General features: G+C 46.5%; 1 protein-coding gene across 1 annotated transcript in view; it reads left to right on the top strand.

Moving 5' to 3' along the window:
• The window catches only part of LOC311245750 (lysophosphatidylcholine acyltransferase 1), a gene marked incomplete at both ends in the record, with an annotated part of 164,662 nt that overhangs the window by 113,225 nt on the left and 33,868 nt on the right, over positions 1-17,569 (top strand). Inside the window, 3 exons of the mRNA XM_084335722.1 lie at positions 735-847; positions 2,978-3,038; positions 6,434-6,492. Coding sequence (XP_084191848.1) covers positions 735-847; positions 2,978-3,038; positions 6,434-6,492 — 233 coding nt within the window. The remainder of the gene's footprint in view (positions 1-734; positions 848-2,977; positions 3,039-6,433; positions 6,493-17,569) is intronic.

The raw sequence follows: 17,569 nt of genomic DNA, 5'->3' as shown, positions 1-17,569 counted from the left end.
GACTGACGCTAGGGTCTGAGCGACTGACGCGAGGGTCTGAGCGACTGACGCGAGGGTCTGGGCGACTGACGCGAGGGTCTGGCCGACTGACGCGAGGGTCTGGGCGACTGACGCGAGGGTCTGAGCGATTGGAGCGAGGGTCTTAGTGACTGACGTGAGGGTCTGGCCGACTGACGCGAGGGTCTGAGCGATTGACGCGAGGGTCTGGGCGACTGACGCGAGGGTCTGGGCGACTGACGCGAGGGTCTGAGCGTCGTCTGACCGCGTGGCCCGACACACCTCCCCAAGGTTTGGCCACACTAACTGCGGTGCGATGACTGGCGTCGTTATGGTGACAGAGCGTGCACTCCGCTCTCCGACGTGCTCTGACCGTAATAACTATGAAACGACCGTTCTTCAGAGCCAAATGGAATAAAATGTGTTTTATTAACTCTCCCTCTTCCTCCCTCTATATCTCTCTCTTTCTCCTATCCCCCTCCTCTTCATCCCCCTCTTCCCCTCTCCTCTCCCCCTCTTCCTGTCTCCCTCTCTCTTTCTCCTCTCCCCCCCCCTCTCTTTTCTCCTCTCTTCCTGTCTCTCTTTCTCCTCCCTCCCTCTCTCTCTCTTGTCTCCTCTCTTCCTCCATCTTTCTTTTTCTCCTCTTCCTCCCCCTCTCCCCCCCCCTCTCTCTCTTTCTCCTCTCCCCTCCCCCTCCCCCTCTCTCTCTTTCTCTTCTCTTCTCCCTGTTCCTCCAGCTCTAATAAAGTACATCAGGCCAGTGTTTGTGTCTCGGTCAGACCAGGACTCCAGGAAGAAGACTGTGGAAGAGATCAAACGCAGAGCACAGTCTTTAGGGGAATGGCCTCAGGTATAAAACACACACACGCACACACATGTATACAGACACACAAAAACACTGGAGGAGGCCTGAGGCGGAGAAAGACAGGGAACAAAGCTGACTCACTCATACAAATACAGACATGAACAGTTATATCCATGTATACACACAGGAGGGGTGGGAATCTAATAAAAATATTGTGAGATGATAATCAAATTCACATTGTGAGGTTCCTGGCGATTCCCAACTGACAGATTACAACTTGTCCAAAATTCGGCAGCCAGAATTTTAACTAGAACTAAGATGAGGGAACATATTACTCCAGTTTTAGCTTCACTGCATTGGCTCCCGGTTGTCTTTAGGATTGATTTTAAAATTCTCCTGCTTGTTTTTAAAGCTCTTAATGGTCTGGCACCATCTTATCTCTGCGACTGCTTACATAGATATGTTCCAAACCGCCCCCTCAGGTCCTCTAGTGCGGACCTGCTCGAAGTGCCTACAATGAAATATAAAAAATATGGCGAAGCAGCCTTCTGTTTCTATGGGCCGACGGCGTGGAATGATCTCCCACTACATATAAAACAGGCAGCCTCTGTGGATAGCTTTAAAGCACAGCTCAAGACATATTTTTATACTCTTGCTTTTAGCTGATTTTAAAATGCCTGTTGTCATTTATGCTTTTTAGCTATTTTCTTAATCATGTTTTGCTGGTCTTAAAATCCTGCTTTTCTTTTCCTTACTTTTTTTTTTTTTTTGCTTTATTGTAAAATGTTGTGTTTTTATTTCTTTGCTCTGTTAAGCACTTTGAGCTGCACTCCGTGTATGAAAGGTGCTATATAAATAAAGATTATTATTAGGGCTGACCTTCGAAGCTTTTTTTGGCAATCGAAGCTTCGGGGCCGAGCTTCGATTTTAATTCGAAGCTTCGAAAAAAAATAAAAAAAAAATAAAAAAAAATATTTTTTTTTAATTTTTAATATTTTTTTTTTTTTTTTTTTATCTTATGTTGTGGGACTTGTACAGCACTTTCGTAAACGTTGTTGTTTTTAAATGTGCTCTATAAATAAAGTGGGTTGGATTAATTAATTAAGTAGCCCCTTTCGTGACTGTGACGCATCCAACAAGGTTTCACTCGGCTGTGTGATTTAATTCAAGGTGGATCGCTGTTGTCGTTTGAACAACTTCAGATTTCATGGGAACTACCAATCCCCCAAATCAAGAATGTTTAAGATGAATGAAGTAAGATTTTGATTATTTGAAATATGGCCTGTGTAGACTAAACTATGCACAGAATTATGTCAGTCTACAAGGTCCGGATTCTACATGGTCCGGCAATGTAGACCTTGTAGACTCCACTACAGACCAATTATCAGTGAATGTTCATGCATTTTTAAGAAGGGCAACTTCCACAAAAAAACAAAGAACTCACCAAAACATCTCAGTAGCACCTTATCTAAATGTTATATTTCATATATGGAGATTCATATTTATTTATGTATTGCATGCATTTCTACATTTTATTTCCTATTTTGTTTATTCATCCCAGTATCTTTCTTTCTTATGTGTGGAATTCTACAAGGTGCGCGCACACACACACACACACACACACACACACACACACACACACACACACACACACACACACACACACACACACACACACACACACACACACACACACACACAATCGAAGTAAAAAAAAAAAAAGTTGAAAAAGTTTTTTTTTGAAAAAAATATTTTTTTTTTTTTTTTTTTAAACTTCGATTTTTTTTTTAATGTTCGAAGCTTGTGCCATCGAATCGAACGTTCGAAGCTTCGAAGCATTTAAGACAGCCCTAATTATTATTATTGTAGAAAACACACACAGACTTACATATACCTCCTTTTTCTACCTCATTTTTGCATTTCTTTTTTTAGCATTTTGTACATTTTAGTTTAGTATATTGTATATTTTGTATAGGGTTTGGTCTTTTACTCTTTTATTGTTTTACTGTACGAAGCACAATCTCAGGAGGGTCATACAGAACCAAGCATTTCACTATAATGTACATGTACCTTATATGTGACATATGAAACAAAATGTGAAACTTGATACGCTCGTGCTCGCTATAGCCTGCTACACGTGCTCCAGATAACAATCATGTCCTCTCCTCCCTACAGATCATGATTTTCCCAGAGGGAACGTGCACCAATAGATCCTGCCTGATTACATTCAAGCCAGGTAGGCGAGCTCTCTTCTCCTCTCTCCTCTCCTCTCCTCTCCTCACCCCTCGCTCATTTCTTCTTTTTGTCCTTTGAAGTGGCACAGTGCCAAGTGTTAACCCTTTCACTACCACACTACCAAATGGTTAACCCTTTCACTGCAACAATACAGAAGGTTAACCCTTTCACAACCACACTACAGAAGGTTAACCCTTTCACTACCACACTATGGTAGTGAAAGGTTAACCTTCTGTAGTGTGGTAGTGAAAGGGTTCAACTGTTTTCCCATACCATGCGCCTCATGCCTGAAGCTGAACTCACTCAAACCTAGCAGGTAACCTTGATTTTTCAAAAAGAGATTAGCCATGATCCTATTATTAGCCAGCTAACTCATTCAGCTAGCAGGCACACAGGTCACACAGAAACGGTCCGCTCGGTACCAGGTGAGCATGAAGAACTCCCCCCAAAGCTAGACACCGGAGAACTGGGAGTTGAACTTATGACCTCAGCCAGATTTAAATCTTGATCCACTCCCTGCGGACACGGTGGGAGTTGAAACTGTGGTGTCAGAGAGATTTAAGTCTGGATCCACTCCCTGCAGACATGACGGGAGTTGAACTTGTGATGTCAGCAAAAATGTAAATCTGTATATCCACTCTCCGCAGACACGATAGGAGTCGGAGCTGTGTGCTGTATACACAGCATTAAACATCCCCTGAGTACAAGCTGTCATTAGTACAGCTTGAGGTTCCCTGCCCTGCCCTTCACCTCCATCTCACTCCCTCTCCTCCTCTTCCTCCGCTCTCCTCTCCCTCTAGTCTACTCCTCTCCCTCCTCCTCCCTCTACTCCTCTCCCTCTCCTCTTCCTCTCCTCCCCCTCTACTCCTCTCCCCTCCCTCCTCTACCCCCCCTCTCCATCTCCTCTCCTCCTCTTCCTCTCCTCTCTCTCCTCCTCTCCCTCTCCTCCCCCTCTACTCCTCTCCCCCTCTCCCTCCTCTTCTCTCCTCTCCCTCTCTCCTCCTCCTTTCCTCTCCCTCTACTCCTCTCTCCTCTCCTCACCTCTTGTCTCCTCTGCGACCCAGCCCGCTTTCTGCTTAGTCATTGGATAATGGAGCGGGGGGCCTTGACTCCTGGCCCTCCTCTGCCCTCAGGCCGGGGTGCCAGAGCTCGTCTCTAAAGCTCCCCTGTGGTCGAGTTCGTTGACTATTAGCAGGTTGACTCATTATACAGTAGTGCAGAGTAACCCACTCAGGACTAGTGTGAACAACTGACGTCACTCCCGCGTAAGAGGTGAACGCAGCGTGCAAGAATGTTGTTGCGTATGGAGGATAGAGCACAATACCGGCATGGTAAAGGTTCCCTGGTATACCGTGTAGATTTGTTTATTCGTTTGTCGCTCAATTCTTGCTCAGTTATAAAACCGACCATCTCAAGTTGCAACAAATTCGGAAGAACATGTACAGGTTTCTTTTTGAACATTTATCAATGTATCTGTGCCATCTCAAATGTTCTCTTAACACTTTGAGCGCCACGCCGGGTTTTCCTTTTTACCGGCTGAATGCCACCATCGGCGCCAATGTTAACGTTAATATCGCCTAATCTATGTTTTAAATTATGGCTATGTGTCTAATCTGCCCATCGCATTATCAAAGACTATTTTCCAGTCAGTGCTGTCAAGGCAGATTGTTTTTTTATCGCTGCATTTCCGTTTCAGAGCATTTAGAAAAGCACCCGTTTTCAGATAAAAACCAGCCCATTCTGGAGCATTCTATGAAAATCGCCTTTTACTGGAATATTCCACAATGTTGATATTCGTCGGCCTTTTTATGAATCGTTTTCAAATAAACGCTAGATGATCAATATTATACGTGCACGCAAGCACATTCGAGCCGCGCACGGATAATCGCCCCGTTGATTTCCTCATGGACTTTTACAGTGAAACCGAAAGAAGACATTTCACAAAACAGCTTATAACTTCATCAAACTTACTCTGATTATCCTAACACTGATAACATAGAGTCCTTACCTGACATCAGATGGTATCCAACTGGTATATTCCAATTCCTGATCACCATTCGAAAAAATCGATACGTGTATGGATCCAACGCGATACAGTAGAACTCCATGATCAGCGGGGATCTGAGGTTCCAGAATGAACTGTGGTAACCCCGGCTGGATCAGTGGACTGGAAAATGTGGAGTACCGGATTTTTTTCCCCATTAATTTTCATTGAGTCCATTCCAAAATCACTTATGTCATCTGGGAGACGACAGGGGGCGCTTTTTTCCACAATGATCGCCGGCGCCGCTCGGCTATACTCGGGTAGGCTCGGGTGATGCAATATGATTTCAGATCGCAAAAACAAAAAAAAATCAGAGAAATCTCGTGAGTGGCTTTCAACCACCTATAAAAAAACACGAGAAATCTCGTGAGTGGCACGAAAAGAGTTAAAGTAATGTAGATATGTAAGAATAACAATAATACAAGGCAATAAAGATGACTTACTAGCTCAATGCATCTGTGCCATCTGAAATATGTACTTAAAGTAATGTAGATATGTAAGAATAACAATAATAGAAAGCAATTGTGATAGGAAAATAATGATATAGTTCTGTGTTAAATACACATTTCTCTGTACAAAGCTTTAACTAGTCTCACTAGGCAAATACACTAGGCGACAGTCTTAACAGTGTTCTTATGGCAACGACCAAGGTTGAGGAGATATGACATTTGGCCTGGACTCCAGTTTGTGTGTGAAGACATAACAAAGCCCCTAGACCTGTCTTTTGTTTTCATTCTTCTCATCTTTATTATTAAGTTGGTATCTTATGTCCCTTATATGTCATGTCGATTATGTATTTAATATATGTCTGACCAAGAGCTCTTTGTCACTTTCTGGTCAGATGCTTGTGTGTCTCTGATGATAAACTTTTTCTATGGCCATGGAAACAGAAATAAACTATGTTCTATATTTTCATATATACAAATTGATTCGTCTGAATTTCTACAGCTTACTGTCTGGGCCCATTTAGAATATTCCACAACAGCAATAAAGATGGCTTACTATCTCTCTCAATGCATCTGTGCCATCTCAAATGTTTTCTTAAAGTAATGTAGATATGTAAGAATAACAATAATAGAAAGCAAAATAAAGATGGCTTTACTATCTCTCCGGTTACCACGCTAGTTGTCAGTGATCGGTTACATGTTTCCTAAAGTCCAACTAGGGTGGGGCTCTACAGGGCTTATGATGCACAGTTGGACAGTCGGGTTGCAATCAGGTGGCCTGGCTGGAAGTCACCTGTTGTATAACATGTTTTCAGGTGGCCTGGCTGGAAGTCACCTGTTGTATAACATGTTTTCAGGTGGCCTGGCTGGAAGTCACCTGTTGTATCACATGTTCTCCACTTCTAGGGGCGTTCATCCCAGCCGTCCCAGTGCAGCCCGTGGTGATTCGCTACCCAAATAAAATGGTAAGAAACTCCCTTCTCCTCTCTCTCTTGCTCGCTCCCTCTCTCCCCCTCCCTCTTCCTCCCCCTATCCCTCTCTTTCTCATCTCCCCCTCCCTCTTCATCCCCCTCTTCCTCCCTCTCTCTTTCTCTCTCTCTTTCTCCTCTCCCCTCCCTCTTCATCCCTCTTTCTCCTCTTTCCCTCCCTCTCTCTCCTTCTCTCTTTCTCTTATCCCCCTCCCTCTCTCCCCCTCCCTCTTCCTCCACATATCCCTCTCTTCCCCCCTCCCTCTTAATCCCCCTCTTCCTCCCTCTTTCTCTATCTCTCTTTCTCCTCTTCCCATCCCTCCTTCTCTCTCTCTTCTCTTCTCCCTGTTCCTCCAGCTCTAATAAAGTCTATCCTCCCATTTATTTTCTCTCCCTCCTCATGGACACTAGTGCACTTAATGTCTATCTGTCCCTCTTATCTCTTCATCCAACCGTATATCCCTCCCTCCCTCCCTTCATTTACATTTTACATTTAGTCATTTAGCTTTTATCCAAAGCCACTTACAAATTGTGTGTACAAGTCAGCAGGAGGGGTGCACCTCTGGCGGCTAAGGGTCAGTGGTCTAGCAGTGCCGAATTTGGGTGTCTCGCTTTGAATGCATAGTAGTATAGACATAGTAGCATAGTACATAGTAGGTAATAGTATAGGCCTAGTACATAGATAGTAGTATAGACATAGTACATCGTAGGTAATAGTATAGGCCTAGTACATAGATAGTAGTATAGACATAGTACATAGTAGGTAGTATTATAGGCCTAGTACATACAGTAGATAGTAGTATAGACATAGTAGGTAATAGTATAGGCCTAGTACATAGATAGTGGTATAGACATAGTACATAGTAGGTAATAGTATAGGCCTAGTACATAGATAGCAGTATGTACATATCACATGGTAGTAAAGACAGTAAGAAGGTTATTATAATTTATTATATAATTACTTCTTTTTAAAAAAAATGTAATTGATTAAAAGTAGAGATGTCCGATATTATCGGCCTACCGATATTGGCATTAAAATGTAATATCGGAAATGATCGGTATCAGTTTTCCAATAAATAAAAAATATATATATTATTTAACCTTTATTTACCCAGGCAAGCAAGTAAGAACAAATTCTTATTTTATTTATTGTCAAAAGTCTGCATAATGTTGTGTTAATTCCATGACAAGAGATATGTAATGTTAATTACCTGAAATTATTCCGTTTTTGGGGGGGGGGAAACCCTGCATATATCGGTATCGGAAATTAAGAGTTGGACAATATCGGTATATCGTATACCGGTAAAAAAAAAAAAAAGCCAATATCGAACATCCCTAATTAAAAGTGTTATTTTTTGTTGACGGCAGAGGATTGGGCAGGGTTCAGCTGTCTTGACTGTGGTGGGAAGTCCGTTCCACCGTTCAAATGTGATCTGAATAGTGAGATCTTTTATTTTATTTTTTTCTCTTTCTTTTATTCTATCATTATTATTATTATTATTATTATTATTTAATTTGTTCTTGTTTAACTGTGGATTGTGTGTTTCTTTTATAATGGTATAAATTATTATTTGTGTAAATTAGGTTGTACGCCGACCATTAAGTAAATACTTGTTAGTTTAGGAATAAGGGGCAGGTAACTATAAGATTTATTCTTCTTCCTGCTCCTTTTGTCCATGGAATGACTATTTATGATTGTGTAATGAAGAAACTATGATTGTATGATTCCATGTGGCAAATAAAAACTCTGAACTGTGATGTAATTATTGTATGACCATGTAAAGAATGTTACTATTAATTATGTGCTCATTTGAACTAATGTACCACGTTTAAGTAGAACAGCCTAACCAGGGACAGGGGTTGCAAATTAGCCTTGGCTAGAAATCCTAACATGCAATGCATCTGTATCTTGTTATTGTAACTTGCTGCTATGTTTTCTTTTGCATTGTCCCTGACTAATAAACAAACAAATAAATATTATTTAGCCATCTTTGCATGTTAGGCTGTTGCATGTGTCCTGCCACTGCTGAGTGACTGTAACGTTAGGAGAAACAGTGTTGCTCAGCTTAGCGGTTGTCCCTGTTCTCACTGCTGAGAGTGACTGTAACGTTAGGAGAAACAGTGTTGCTCAGCTTACGTTAGTGGTTGTCCCTGTTCTCACTGCTGAGAGTGACTGTAACGTTAGGAGAAACAGTGTTGCTCAGCTTACGTTAGTGGTTGTCCCTGTTCTCACTGCTGAGTGACTGTAACATTAGGAGAAACAGTGTTGCTCAGCTTAGTGGTTGTCCCTGTTCTCACTGCTGAGAGTGACTGTAACGTTAGGAGAAACAGTGTTGCTCAGCTTACGTTAGTGGTTGTCCCTGTTCTCACTGCTGAGTGACTGTAACATTAGGAGAAACAGTGTTGCTCAGCTTACGTTAGCAATTGTCCCCGTTCTCACTCTGAACCCCAGAATTCAGCTGATGATGATGTTGTTGTGAACAGGAAATGGAAAGCGTTCTCTGGCAGCACTTAGAGAAGACGACCGTTTGTCCTCCTGGTGACACATGTCTCTGTCTTTTCACGTGTCTCTAAACATGTGCTTTCCTGTCCCAAGAGCAGAGTGACACGGCGCACCACACAAGGGCTGTTCACGTCGACGTTTTGATTAATTTAAGTCGTGTAAAACGTGTATAACGTCGGATCCGAACACCCCTGGTGCTTCCTGGATGACTTGGTCTGGGACAGTATGTCGTCTTTACTCTGGTTGTGTACAGACTCACTAACTCTCCTTCATGTTATACCGTTTTAGACGGCTCTGAGAAGGCACAATTAAAGGAACACGCCAACATTTGGGGAAATTAGCTTACCGCCTTCTCCAGAGAGAGACGAGAAGATGGATACCAGTTTCCTCTTTCCTGTGCGTTCAGTAGAAAGCTATCTGGCTGCACGTTAGCCTAGCTTAGCACAATGAATGGAAGCGGACAGTGCCGGTTAGCCTAGGCATTGTCCAACTAACGCCTCTCCCGAAGGCTAACCGGCACTGTCCGTGTTCCTTAAATGTTCCATCAGATTTCTGTTCCTGTGTCACGCAACCACTTTCTGTTTCAGTATTTGACGAGGAGCAGGTCTGCCTCTTCATTCTGAGCTGATGGGAGACACGGCTCCTTCTTTGTTCAGCTTTTCTTAGCGGATGTCAGACGGGATGTAACAAAAGCGGGAATAGCTTAGATTAATACAGAAGAGAGATCTTAGTAACCATAGGCCGCGGAACCGGTATGGCCAGTAGGGCGTGGCTCACGTCACATCACAGCGTGGCAATATTCATGACATCCCACGGCTCCCTCGTGTATTATTGCTTTTATACAGCAGGTTGTACCGTTGGGGAAAATATAGGATGAATACAGACAATTCTAGGGTCTTTCATATCGATTTCAGTGAACTTGGTGTAGAAAATGTGTTCCTAAAGATGTCTTGCGAAAGTCAGAGAAAGTCATCAGCGCCTTGCGGGATCAGCACCTTGGACAGTTCAATGCCCAGGCCGTCGACTTGGTGGTGTTGACCTCCTTGTGCTTTTCTCCAGTGCGTCTTTCGTTGGATTGGCATGTCTAATGATGCATGTAACTGAGGGGTACAATTCCCTGACTGTATTAATCAAGTATTAGTATCATTGAACTACTACCGTCTTGTACATTACTGGCCAATACCGTACAAAGGTATATTAGATGACAACACTTCCACAATAACAGGGTTTCCACGCAAATACTAGTTTAGAATATTTATTACATTAAGAATATGATATTACATTATTTTGGTCACTTTGGATGCGCTTATAAGGCAAAGAATGTGCAGGCAAATCAATAATGAATATTAAGTAATTAGATCTAGGGATATTCTGGGAAGGGGTGTACTACCGGTTGTAAGCCAGCAGGGGGGGGCAATGCTCTATGAAAGTCAAGGGTCCACGGAGGCGATATCACCCCTGTGTCAGCGGGGTAAGGCAGCCTGGTCCCAGGGCGCGCGCCGTGCAGATGAAAGCCGTGGAGCCTCTGGTACGACAGAGACGGGCTCGAGTGATGGTCTCACGGGCAGGTGTAGATCCCACAGTAGCAGTGGGGTAGGCGGTTCTCTGCTCCAGCAGCTTGGTCAAAGCAATGAAGAATAATAATCCTTGCCGGAAAGTGGCTCTACTGGTCCGGTGTAGATATCCTCCGTGGTGCGCGGTAGTGCACGGTTGAACTTGACGTTACTATCCTATTAGTACGCGGCAATAAATGCTCTATGTAGACGCACAATTACCCACTTCACGTGGTCTTTGACTCGTAATGAAGGTTTACTAATAAATAGCGAACGATACGTTAAACAGACGTATTAGGATAACACGAGACTCTATCTTGGGGCGATGCGAGCCCTACTCTGCCCACGTTGCGTAGTGGGGAGAGACGTCACTTGGATAACTGGAACTGAACGAGACTGAACGGGACAAGGGACTAAGAGGAATTCTACATTTCTTGCGCCCTATTTATATGTACGGTGAACAAATAGTACCATTCGTATTTCGGTAGCCGTATTCCTACGCGGAACCGGGGCTAGTTGGGACATGTTCGTCGGCACCTTTCAAGTCAGCTCTAGGGGGGTAAGTCACTGGCGCCAGGGGATCGCTTCCAATAGGAGAACGAATATTATGGTCTGTCCTGTACCAGGTAAAGGGATATTCCGTATATATGTACAAAGAATACACAAGGGATATCAAACGATATACAAATATTATACATGGGATCTCAGGCAATAAATATATATATTCGGTTTAATCTGACCCTTTGTAACAGCCGCCCCCTAATTAGTCCCACCTAATTAGCTAAGCAGAGACAGATTAACCGCACTGTCCACTACTCAATGTCTGTGAGGGGTCGGGCAGTTCACAAAGTCAGGGGTCATGGTCGTCATTAGGCGAGTCGGGGAGCCTTGGCGACTCTATCAGCCTCGCCACGGGTCGGTTGTAGATCCGCCCTTGGCCGAGCACTTCTGCCACTCTGACCTTTCCGTCGGCACCAGTGGTCACTTTGCTTACGCGGCCGGCCGGCCACGCAGCTCGGGGTGGTGACTGGTCTATGGTCATGACGACTGGACGGGATGAAGGGGGGCTTAGGAGGAAGCGGGCCTGAGACTGCTTTGATCTGTGCTTGGCTGTGCTTTCTCCTCCTCCGTCTGTTTCTCTTGTTCGCTCTGTACCCCGTGTGAGGAGGGGCCGGTCCCGGCCGCCCCGTCAAGGAGTCGCTTGGGGTGCTGGGTTCGAGGTCAGCTACGTCTGAAGCGCAGCTGAGGGGGGTGGAGTTCCGAACTCCTTCTGGTACCCACGGTCCTCTCACGGGCCTCTCGCTTAATGTCAATAGCCTCTGCTGTACGGGGGAGAGGCCGGTGTCGCTCGCCTCTGTGTGTAGGCAGCTTGTAGACGTGGGTTGACTGTCAAGTCCGTAGAGGGGGCCTTGGAGCGGCCATCCCAGTCGGGTCTGAACCGCGACCGGGCATCCTTTGGGTCCGACGTGGGCCGCCTCAATTGGGAGAATGAGGTCCGCGTGGTCGGAGCCGATGAGCAGGGTCGGTGTGGCGCCGTCGATAAGCGGTATAGGTAGTTGACGTAGGTGCCCATACTTAGCCATCAGCTGTGGGATGGGGTAGGTGTACTGCGACAGGCCTATGTCGTGGCTGGTGAAGACGTTACTTATACTATACTGCTTCTCGGGCTTGTCCACCGCTGCTATCTCGAAGGAGACCTTTTCACCCTTTATGGTCTTCTGGTCCCTTCTGATGGTGCGTATGGTCATCGTATCTTTGACACCTCGCAGGCCCAACTGGGCTGCTGCGGAAGCGAGGAGGAGAGTCTTTTCGGACCCATCGTCCAGGACGGCGTAAGTGTCCAGGACCTTGTCCTCGTGGCTCAGGAGCACTCTGACCACTTTGAGGAGCACACGGGGGGTCCCGCTGTGCTGGTCAATGTGGAGCACTCCTGTGGGTGGTGACGTAGACTCTATATGGTACGAGTCGCACCTTGACTCCCAGTGTCTGCCGTAGCAGTCGGGACACCAGGGAGCGGTCTGGTGGAACTTTGGTTCTGGTGCCACCGCCTCGGCATGGTACATTACCGCGACGGGCCCACTCGGTTGTCCTGGCTGACGCTTGTTGATGTCATGCAGGACCTCCAGGTGGGTGCCACCGCACCTGCTGCACTTCCTTTTCAAGCGGCACTCAGCTGCTAGGTGGCTGCGCGCGCAGCGGAAGCAGCGGCGGTGGTCCTTGACCCACTGGCTCACATCATCCGTGGTCAGCTTCTTGAAATCTTCGCACTGATAGAGCCGATGGTCTCCCTCACAGTACTGGCACTCAATCTTCCATTGGTCCTCTTTCGTCGAGGGGGTGTTGTGGTTCTGGTGCTGCGGTACTGATTCGGCTTGGTGCATAACAGTCACCGATCTTCGGCCATCGTTTACTCTCCTAGGTCCCTCTCTGGAGCTTGGTGTGCTCCGCACGAACGTATCCAATCGTAGGCTGCTGACTTCTCTCGCCAGGAAGTCGGCCAAGTCTGGGAGGGATGGTTCTGGACCGTTAGGATCACGGTGGTCTCTTTGCCGCCTGAAGCGCTCCTGTCTGGCGGGCGGCAGCTCCTCTAAAATCCTCTCGACGTTAGAGTTGGCGTATAGCTCGTGCATACCCTTTTCTCGTTGCGCTCCCAGCATCCCTACCAGGGACTGTACTTTTATAGACAGGTCGTCTAGTGAGCGATTGTCTGTTGCTGGGGGTAAGCGGTCAATATGCCTTATCTCTTCTATTACATAATCCCATATACGTCCATATCTCTGGTCCAGCGCTGCTAGAGCCGCGGTGTATGGGGTCGTAGAGGTGGCATAGGCTAGCGCTATATTGTGCGCCCGGGGCACTTTCAGGTGCTGCAGTAATATTGCATACTTGTGGCGTTCATCAGCGACATCCACCATCATTGTCTCTAAGCACATCCGGAGCTCCGTATACTGTGCTCGATTCTCATGGGTGAAGTCTTGAAACGTCGGTGTGCCAATGTATGATGTCATGGATGACTGGCACATCGGTGAGCGTTGGGGGAGAGGCCTCCTCGGCGAGTCTCCTCTTGCGTGTCGTCTTGGGCTGGTACTTGGTGGGTACCGAAGGTCGGGTACCCAGGTGCTGTTCCTCGGGGCTGACGGTGCGTCAAACTCACCCGTGAGTTGAGTCGGGGGTTTGTAGCGCAGGGCCTCGGGGCTGACTTCTGGGCTGTACTGGACCTCCTGGTCCTGAGTACGTTGCTGCTGGTCGGGGCTGTACTGGGCCTCCTGGGCCAGAGTACGTTGCTGCTGGTCGGCTTGACACTCCTCCTCCTCCTCCTCCTCTCCCTCTGCTAGGACCTGGAGTCTTCTGTTCAGTCTCTCGGCGTAGTCCGGTTCTTCCCGGTTGCTGGGTCTCGTATGGACCGGCCGGGGAGGGGGTTCGGAGACGTGGACAGGATCCTCCTGTAGGCGGGGTCCCGGGTCGCTTCGTCGGGTAGGGGAATGTGTCCTAGACCCATGTCTTGACGATCTCTGGGAGCTCCGTGCGGAGTGAGGGGGTGTCGCCATGGCAACCAGTTTGTCCATCAGCTCCGCCTGCAGCCGGTCGCGCTCTGCCTCGCGCCGGGCATGGGCTGCGTCGCGCGCGGCTTCGCGCTGGGCATTGGCGATGTCGCGCTGCGCATTGGCGCTGGCCTGGGCAGCGTCGCGCTGTGCGTTGGCGACGTCGCGCTGGGCATTGGCGCTGGCATGGGCGGCGTGGAGCTGTGCATTTGCGACGTCGGCGCGGCTTCTCTCAATGTTCTCTTCTGTCTGGAGGCGTCTGGTCTCCAGTCTTATTCGGTCGTCTTCACTCCTTTGTTGCGCCTGGAAGCGCTCTCGCTCGCCTGCAAAATGTTCGCGCTCGCACGTCTGTTGCGCTTGAAGTCGATCGCGTTCGGTGGAGGCTGCCAGGGTGGCGATGAGTGCTTGCGCCAGCATCTTGTCCGCCTCGCTGGGGGAAGACGCCGTTCGGGGCGATCGGCTCCCGGCAGTACTTGTTGGAGATCCGTTCTCCTGTTGCGTACCGAGGAGATCCGTCTCCTGGGTGCGCGTCTCTTTAGGGTTGTCTTCCTCCCGGAGCTGATCGGGGACTATTTCTTCGGTATTGTCTGGGGGTAAAGTCGTGTCAGTTCCCTCCTGGTCCCCACCGTGAGCTTGGTCAGTTACATTAGAACCCACTAGGGCCTCTGTTGGCGGGGTAGCCTGGTTGTTAGGGTCGGACATAATTTTACTTTCTACCTTTTCCGCGTTTAACTTCCCTTTAAAGCTAGGTATTGGACTGACAGAGTATGCCTCTAGATAGGGAGGTGGCTGCCGTCTGCGCTGCGGGCGATCTAGCTTAGGAGAACCGTTTGTGGAGTGTTCGTCATCGGCCATGTCAATATTAATATTATATTAATATTACGCTAATTATTATCTCCGGCTCGAAGGACCAATTGTAACTGAGGGGTACAATTCCCTGACTGTATTAATCAAGTATTAGTATCATTGAACTACTACCGTCTTGTACATTACTGGCCAATACCGTACAAAGGTATATTAGATGACAACACTTCCACAATAACAGGGTTTCCACACAAATACTTGTTTAGAATATTTATTACATTAAGAATATGATATTACATTATTTTGGTCACTTTGGATGCGCTTATAAGGCAAAGAATGTGCAGGCAAATCAATAATGAATATTAAGTAATTAGATCTAGGGATATTCTGGGAAGGGGTGTACTACCGGTTGTAAGCCAGCAGGGGGGGGCAATGCTCTATGAAAGTCAAGGGTCCACGGAGGCGATATCACCCCTGTGTCAGCGGGGTAAGGCAGCCTGGTCCCAGGGCGCGCGCCGTGCAGATGAAAGCCGTGGAGCCTCTGGTACGACAGAGACGGGCTCGAGTGATGGTCTCACGGGCAGGTGTAGATCCCACAGTAGCAGTGGGGTAGGCGGTTCTCTGCTCCAGCAGCTTGGTCAAAGCAATGAAGAATAATAATCCTTGCCGGAAAGTGGCTCTACTGGTCCGGTGTAGATATCCTCCGTGGTGCGCGGTAGTGCACGGTTGAACTTGACGTTACTATCCTATTAGTACGCGGCAATAAATGCTCTATGTAGACGCACAATTACCCACTTCACGTGGTCTTTGACTCGTAATGAAGGTTTACTAATAAATAGCGAACGATACGTTAAACAGACGTATTAGGATAACACGAGACTCTATCTTGGGGCGATGCGAGCCCTACTCTGCCCACGTTGCGTAGTGGGGAGAGACGTCACTTGGATAACTGGAACTGAACGAGACTGAACGGGACAAGGGACTAAGAGGAATTCTACATTTCTTGCGCCCTATTTATATGTACGGTGAACAAATAGTACCATTCGTATTTCGGTAGCCGTATTCCTACGAGGAACCGGGGCTAGTTGGGACATGTTCGTCGGCACCTTTCAAGTCAGCTCTAGGGGGGTAAGTCACTGGCGCCAGGGGATCGCTTCCAATAGGAGAACGAATATTATGGTCTGTCCTGTACCAGGTAAAGGGATATTCCGTATATATGTACAAAGAATACACAAGGGATATCAAACGGTATACAAATATTATACATGGGATCTCAGGCAATAAATATATATATTCGGTTTAATCTGACCCTTTGTAACAATGCAGTTTTTTTATATATATTTTTTTAATCCTCTTTTTCTCCGCCTGATTTTTCTATTTTTCTCCCCATCCCAATTTAGTCGTTATGCCAATTCCCCCCCTCCCCTACCTGGTTGTTTGTGTGCATGTTCCTCCTACTGGTCGGTACAAGGGAACCCTGAAGTCCACCACATGCTTCCTTCGACACATGTGGAGACAGCCAGTGGCTCTTTTTTCACCTGGCAGCGAGGACTCATTGGGTGAAGCGTAACGCGTGGGAGGTCACGCTGCCTTCACCATTTCACGCCAGATTATCACCCTCGACTTCCCTCCCGCTAACTCAGCCAAACGAGTTAGTATGACGATCGGCCCAAGCCGCAGGGCAATGCTGACTCCGGGAGTCGAGACCGCAGCCTCTTGCATTGGTGACAAGCGCAATCTCCACTCCGCAAAATCCGACCGCCCCTACTAATAATAATGCTGTTTTTATGCATACCGTTAGATGTAGGCCCGCCCTCTATATCTATCCACTCGTTTATGGTTAACGGGTACGTTAAATCAAACATAATGTTGTCCGTGGAGTATAGGTCATGTTGACAAGTTTCCGTTTGATGAATGGCAGTTGAAACTTTATACAACATTCTAGGGCTGACCCCTATTAATCGATTAGTCGACTAATCGGTCGAAAGGAGCCGTAGTCGACTGGCCAACCTCTTAATCGAATATAATATAAAAAAAAATTAAAAAAGGTATTAATATATATATATATATTTTATTTTTATTTGTATCATTCTTTCCAAAAGAAAAGAGACCTAGAAGCGTGGCTAACGCTAATGGCACGCATACCAGAGGCTAACTGCCTATGCAAACAGGCACAGAGTCACTGAAAGAGGATTTCACCCATCTAATGAACACACTAGACTAGACAAATATCAAGATGTATCCATCAGTGGACCAATTGCATGCTTTTGCAGAGGACAAGAAGCCTTCAGACATTAAGCACCCCCCACAGCCCAAATGGAATGATAAAAAAAAAAGTTTAAAAATATTATACTTTTTTTTTTTTTTTTTTTTTTTTTTTTAAGTCGACCAATAGTCTACTAATGGCAAATTTTGGCCAATCCTAGTCGACCATCCAAATCCTTAGTCGGGGACATCCCTACAACATTCTAAAGCCAGCGCAGTGGTATATTCATGGTGTTTTAACCGTGAGTGTATCATGAATATACTCACTGTTTAGAACGCTCTCGACCAATCACAATGCATGGTCGCAACTAACTGTTGTATAATAATGACCATGAATAGGTCTGCCAATTCAATAGGCTTAATGATGGTCATAAACATCTATGCTTTGTGCACTATGTATGCTCTAA

The sequence above is a fragment of the Notolepis coatsorum genome (assembly GCF_963971535.1).
Source record: "Notolepis coatsorum genome assembly, chromosome: 19".
In the NCBI taxonomy this organism is placed as follows: domain Eukaryota; kingdom Metazoa; phylum Chordata; class Actinopteri; order Aulopiformes; family Paralepididae; genus Notolepis; species Notolepis coatsorum.
Note: the sequence above shows the minus strand (reverse complement) of the source record. Positions and strands in the feature narration are given on the sequence as shown.